Source organism: Squalius cephalus, assembly GCF_949319135.1.
Source record: "Squalius cephalus genome assembly, chromosome: 12".
NCBI classification, from domain to species: Eukaryota; Metazoa; Chordata; class Actinopteri; order Cypriniformes; family Leuciscidae; genus Squalius; species Squalius cephalus.
In genome coordinates, this window is record NC_137133.1 from 37,633,822 (window position 1) to 37,641,321 (window position 7,500).

Below are 7,500 nucleotides of genomic sequence, written 5' to 3' on the forward strand. Positions count from 1 at the left end.
TAAAAATAATTTAATTAATAATTTAATTAATAATTTAATGTCTCAAATCTGGCTTGTTTGGACCTTTTTTTGGTTTATTTTCTTGTTATAAGGAAAGGACTTGATTCCAGTTATTTGAAATCATGTTCATCTTTATTAAGTATTATTATCAATACTTTTTTTTACCCTGATATTGAATGTGGATGTATATAAATTATTATTAATGAGGGCATTAAATGTATATCATTGACCAAATTCCCTTCTCGTTTCTTTTCCGTCATTAATCCTGTATTGGTCACATGATGTTCATTAATGCTGAACTCTGTAGTGTCACATGTTATAATTCACTGTGACGTCTGATTTGTGTTTGACGCTTAACAGTCATCCAAACTTCAATTCAATTCACGTTTATATGTATAGCGCTTTTCACACACACATCGTTTCAAAGCAGCTTTACAGAAAGTGCATGAGTCCATATTACAATTTACAGTGATCTGTTATCAGAGGAAACTAAGTTATGCATTTCAGAAATGTACATGTACAAAATCACAGTTCGCGAAAAAGATATTAATTTAAACACAGGAATAATTCAAAGCAGAAACAATGAGCTCACTGAAGTAATGAATACTTGTTTGATAACAAATGATTATGACATTTAGAAAAAGTCACATGTGAACAACAAGATTACATTAATCACTGCAAATATACAAGATCTCATTCATTAGGAAACAATGTAACAAATTAGCAAAGTTTTATAGAATCTAAACACGTTTGCTTCAGACCTTTTGTTGCATTTGTCATTTACATGTCGGCCTGAAATAATTGCACGTGAACGTTGAACTCGTGCGAAGTTCATTCAGTGCACTTCATCTCTCAGCAACATCAGCTGTCACCTAGCAACGACGCGTCTGTCACTTAGCAACGATGCTCTCTGCATCCTCCTCCTGCTCAACCGTAATGAGGAGTGTGGTTATTCTCAGCCCGTGACCCTTTGACCTTTGACCCTCAGTTACAGCTACGACCTGAGCCACTCGCTGCAGTGTAACGTGACGCTGCTCCAGATGACCTGTGACCCCGGAGAGAGCGCTGGAAGACAGGACAGCTTCGACATCTTCGAGGAGGAGGGGCTTCCCACGCAAGGTGTGCTATTGCATTTAGTTTTTTATTGCTTTGCTTTCTTTTTTAATATTATTTTATTTTTCATATTTTATATGTAATTTTATATATTTATATGTAAAATTTTATTGTGTATATATATATATATATATATATATATATATATATATATATATATATATATATATATATATATTTATATTAATATATATATATATATATATATATATATATATATATATATATATATATATTCAATTTTGTATTTTTTTATTTCATATATATATATATGAAATAAAAAAATACAAAATTGAATATACATTAATATAAAACACAAAAATATAAAACTATTATAATTGATTCGTTTTTGTAGTTTTAATTTTTTATATATTTTTTTATTTTATACCCTTCTGCAAAATACAGTTAAAATCATTGAATTTTTTTGATTTTGTTTTATTATTCTGTTCTTAAAGTCTCGAAGGTCCAGCTTGTTTGGGCCTTTTCTGTTTCTTTTCTCGTTATAAGCGAAGAACTCCAGTTTTTTATCATCGTTTAATTGTCAAACTGTTGTGTGTTGTCTTGTGTGTGTGTGTGAGTTGGTAATTGCGGTGTTTGTTTCAGTTGTTCACGGCCTCAGTAACGAACCCTACGCTAAGTATGTGTGGAACGTGCGTCTGCTGGAGAAGGTCAAGGACATCGTGCATCCTGATTGGCTGTTGTACATCATCCACGGATTCTGCGGCCAATCCAGTATCCTCTTATATATTTAGTGTGTGTGTGTGTGTGTGTGTGTGTGTGTTCATCTTTCCTCTATAGGGGTACATTGACTTGTGCATGAGATGAGATTGTCGTCACCGTGACCATCTGGCGGGGGTCTATAGTGCATACGGATGTTTTCATATAGATGAGCGCCTCGAATTCATTTCATATTAATGCACATGCATGTGTGTTAGTGACTGTGTGTGTGAGATAACATAAATAGAAACAGCGTCCATAAAGTAAAGCAGGTGCGCACAGTGTAGTCCGCTTTGCTGATTCATCGTGGGAGAAATCTAGTTTTGCATTTGCTTTCCATGCACACCATCATACCATGATGCAAACATTTATTTTATTTTATACCCTTCTGCAAAATACAGATAAAATGTATTTAAGTTTATTTATTTAATTTTTTTTATTATATGCCTTTGAGCATAATACTGTTAAAACATACTAATTTATTTTTGTTTTTTTAATAATATTTTCCCCTTCTGAAAAAGTTAACTTTTTGCTGTCTACTTTTTCATGTAATTTAATTAAATTTAATATTTTACATGGAAAAAAAATACCCTTCTTCAAAATATAGTTATAACTTTTATTTTACTTTATTTTATTTCCTGCTGCAAAATGCATATAAACCCTACTTTTTAATGTAATAATCAAATTTTGTTTTATTTTATTATATTTTTTTCTCTTGCTGAATACAGCTAAAACTTTTTACTGTCTACTTTTTAATGTAATTTAATTAAATGTAATATTTTTCATTTATTTTATTTTTTATTTTATATCCTTCTGCATTTATTTTATTTTATTTTATATTATTTTATTTTATTTTATTTTATTTTATTTTATTTTCCCTGCTAAAAAAATGCAGCAAAAACTTTTTAATTATTTTGTTTTGTTTTGTTTTATTTATTCCCTTTATTTTTTATTTCCTGCTGCAAAATACAGCTAAAACCTACTTAAGTTTATTTTTTACTTTTTTATTTTTTTTATTATATGCCCTTAAGCAAAATACAGTTAAAACATATTAATTTATTTTAAGTAATTTTTTATAATATTTTCCCCTTCTGAAAAAGTTAACTTTTTGCTGTCTACTTTTTAATGTAATTTAATTAAATTTAATATTTTGCATGAAAAAAAAAAATACCCTTCTTCAAAATAGTTATAACTTTTATTTTACTTTATTTTATTTAAACCATATAAACCCTACTTTTTAATGTAATAATCAAATTTTGCTTTATTTTATTATATATTTTTCTCTTGCTGAATACAGCTAAAACTTTTTTCCTGGCTACTTTTTAATGTAATTTAATTAAGTGTAATATTTTTCATTTATTTTATTTTTTTATTTTATACCCCTCTGCATTTATTTTATTTTGTATTCCCTGCTAAGAAATGCAGCAAAAACATTTTAATGAAATTGAATGAATTTTTTTTATTTTATTCCTGCTGCAAAACGCGGCTAAAGCCAGCTGGGTTAGGGGGTCAGTCGGCTGAACTGTCTGCTGGTGGGCCTGATCTTGACCTGTTATTTCACCTGTTTCACCTGTTCCACAGACATCTTGATATGACCTGTTTTTCCCAGAGTTCATGAGGTGCAAAGCTGAACAAAAAAGTGCAGAAACACAGAGAAATAATCCCCTGGAGAAAGTCTGGTGCTGTTGATTGCTTGTGTCGCTGTAATGGTTTCTCCCTCTCCCCCGTGACGTGCCTGTGTGAGGTCAACGAGTTCATGGATGACAGAGGCATTGTGGGAGAACGATATTACATTAGATTTAATAGACAAATGCATTTATAGGAGAAAGACATGAGCTGTGAAAAACACTTGATAAATGAGTATAATGGAGATGATGCACAAAAGTTGGGGGTCAGTAAGTTTCTACTAAAATACTTTTGTCTAATGCATCCTTGCTGAATAAACGTGCAGTAAAGACATTTGCATTTAGAAGATGCTTTTTATTTTTTTACATATATACACTACTGCTCAAAAGTAAATGAATTTGACAGAAATGAATACTTTTATTCAGCAAGGATGCATTAAATAGATCAAAGGTGTCAGTGAAGACATTTATAATGGTACAAAATATTCTATTTAAATTAAAGGCTGTTCTTTTGAACTTTCTATTCAACAAAGAATCTTGAAAAATAAAATGTATATCAGTTTCCACAAAAATATGACTGATAATAATCATAAATGTTTCTTGAGCATCAAATCATCATGTTAGAGTGATTTCTGAAGGATCATGTGACACTGAAGACTGGAGTAATGATGCTGAAAATCCAGCTTTGATCACAGGAATAAATTACACTTTACTGTATATTCACATAGAAAACAGCTGATTTACATTAGAATAATATTTCACAATTTTTACTGGATTTTTGATCAAATAAATGCAGCCTTGATGAGCAGAAGAGACTTCTTTCGAAAAACATTTAAAAAATCTTACCGACCGACAGTTTTATACTTGATTAATTGTTGCTCTTCGGTCATTTTTCTTCATCGGAATGGTACGAAACTTGGTAAAGGTTTTGGCACTTGATATGTGAACACACAAATAAATCATGGACATGATTGGAAAAGGTTAAATGGTCCTGAAACAATAGTCTCACTTGTGCTCCTCGCGGTCTAAAATGAGGCATTGGAAATGAATGAGACGAGTTTCCTCTAGTGGAAGCGTTTGGTACTGCAGCCGAACACACTCTCACTGAAAGATCATTTACTGAGATATCAACCTCAAATGTGGAGCACAACTTGTTTAGATTTATGGCTTTAATTTTCTTGCAGTTTTAGAGTAAAATGTGATTTTGAAAATAAAGATTTCATATAAAAATTTAAAATAGTATTCAGTCTTCAGTCTGTCGCTCTAAAGCGTTCAAGATTTACCACAGTTTAATTTGGAAATTAAATTTTCAGGTCTATGCTCAAAAAGTAAATAAATGGATTATAAATTCAGCGTAAATATAAATTATCATAAAAAAAATCCCCTAAAAATACAAAATATTAAATAAGAAACATTATCAAACTAAAATATAGTACATTCATTTCACTGACAAAAATAAATAAAAATTCGGTCGTTTCTGACCGAGAGGGTTGAACGGCTTTATAAACTAAGTTTTAGATGCTGCATGTTGATATCTGATTTTTTTGCATGCAATTTGTGTGGTTCTTCCTTAAGCTGTGTTCTTCAGAGCTGTTGATCTACGGTCGGCCGGTGTACGTCACGCTGATCGCTCGACGCTCCAGCCGCTTCGCTGGGACACGGTTCCTCAAGCGAGGAGCAAACTGCGAGGTACACACTCCTGACACACCATGCACGGGCGTAATTTCCTATGGGGACAGGGGGGACATGTCCCCCCCACTTTTCAAAATCCCGTTTGTGTCCCCCCCACTTTCCAATTCGTTATGATGATTTTATTTTTTTTCGCACACCGTCATCGCCACGGAGGAGCAGGACAAAGAAAGCCTGTGCCGATGTGAGCTGCCGCGTCCAGGAACGTCGCGTCCACACTCTAAAAATAGCTCAATGAAAGTTCTAATGAGCAGGGAGCGCTCCTGACGCACGCACATGACGCACAGACAGCGCGCCAGAATCGAATTACTGCATAAGGTGCATCTACGCGGGTTCACGCAGGGGCGTAATTCGTGAAATGCACTCCCGCTGGTTGAGCGCGGTAAAGTTCGTTTTGGGTTCGATATTAGCAGGACATTTGTTCTACAGGGTCGGTAGTCTAACAAAGATATCAATAGCAAGATTAGTTTTAACATTATGTGACCATTGTATATCGACATGATGAAAATATTCATTCAAAATCATTCGTGCATTAATGCTGCATAATTTATAATGCTTTGACGCGTTTCCACAGCACACAATGCTTAAGGGAATGTCTGCCAATTCCACCAACTGCGTTAAACGTAGCCTATAATTTATATTATTTAAAATTACTTTTAACATTTAAAAACAGATGTTTTCAAATTCCAAAGCTTGCAGAAGGTTCCTAATGGCAATACTGACTTAGGCTACAGGTAGCCTTGAGTAAATTAACTTGTCTAAGAAAATGATTCATAAAACGTATAAATATCAGTTGAGGCTATGTTTACTTTCGTCACTGACACAGACGGAAATGAAAAGACTATCAGTCTAAGTTCAGCTTTAGGAGGGGAAGAAATAGGCCAGGATAAGAATACTGAGAGAATAAGAAATATGAAGATGAGGAGAGAGCAGGTATTGACAAATAATCTAATGACAAGGTTTTAAATAGCCTATTTCTTATAATTTTTTGGCCTTCAAAAGTCCTAAATTACACATATGTAGGTCAAAGAAATCCAAATTTTCTCGGGGGAGCATGCCCCCGAACCCCCCTAACTATGGGGGCCTTGAGTCTTGATGCCCAGGGCACAGGAAAATGTTAATCCGGCCCTGGGTAAATATGACATTTATTATGGGTTTAAGTGAGGATTGTTTAAAGTTCACTTAAATTAAGTTGTTATATTTTTGAAGCCTAATAAATATTTAAAATTTGGGGGAAAAAATAATTTTCATCGAGACATCGGTAGCTATATTAATATCAGTGATACAGGCCTTCATTCATAAAAATATGCTATTAAACAATTATTTAAAATATACTGTCTTTATGTTGTTTCTACAGTGGAAATTGAGTCTCACTTTATTTCAATTTTATTTACACACAAAACATTAATAGTGAACATTTTTGACTTTATAAAATGATTCTCTCACGTCTTGGCAATCGGCCCCTATTGAACAATAAAAAAGTAAGACATCTTTTTGTTATACATAGTTTAGTAGCCTACTATTCTTTTTGGCAGAATTTATCATTATAATCAACTTAATTATTTTCAAAATTATTATTATTAATTATTTTGTATCACCATAGTCCCTAAATGTATGTAAATGCAGGAAATGGGATTCAAATAGAAAAAATGTTCCCCCGTTTTGTGTCCCCCCCACTTCTCAAACCAAAGTTACACCCTTGACACCATGTGCTGTTTTTAGTGTGTTTGTCACGTGTGTGTGTGTGTGTGTTACCTGTCCAACACAAGCTGTGGTTCTGCTGTGTGTTGCTGTCCTGTGTTTATCTGTGTGTGTTCAGCTGGGATTATGTAATGTTCGTTTGCTCTAAAGCTGTCGGCCATTAAAGCTTCACGGGGCTTTTATGTGATTTTACTGCTGAGATGCTTTATGATACTTTAGAAAGTGCCGACTGAAAAATGTCAACTACTCATCAGTAGATATTGTATATGCTTATGCTTGTATAAAAATAATTAAAACAAATTTTTTTTTTAATACAGCACTTTCTGGCCTTTTTTTTTACTTTTTTGTTTTGTTCCCTGCTACAAAATACAGCATTGTTCTTTTATTGTTCCCTTTTTTATATGATTTAATAAAAAAAAAAATTCTTTCTTTTTTTTCTGCAAAATTATAAATATAATTTAATTTTTTTTTTAATTTAATACAGAGCTTTCTCTAGGCCCAAAGTTTTTATATATATATATATATGTATTGTATATATTTTTATAAATGTGAATACTGTCAAAATGCAGCAAGACAAATGAACAGGGGTGAGAGTGTGTGAGTGTGTGTGTGAGTGTGTGTGTGAGTGTGTGTGTGAGTGTGTGTGTGAGTGTGT

At 32.7% G+C, this 7,500-nt stretch overlaps 1 protein-coding gene across 1 annotated transcript in view; it reads left to right on the forward strand.

The window, feature by feature from the left end:
• Positions 1–7,500, forward strand: part of fig4a (FIG4 phosphoinositide 5-phosphatase a) — a 127,648-nt gene that overhangs the window by 22,697 nt on the left and 97,451 nt on the right. Inside the window, 3 exon segments of the mRNA XM_079887779.1 lie at positions 989–1,119; positions 1,717–1,845; positions 5,044–5,144. Of these exon segments, the coding sequence (XP_079743905.1) occupies positions 989–1,119; positions 1,717–1,845; positions 5,044–5,144 (361 nt within the window).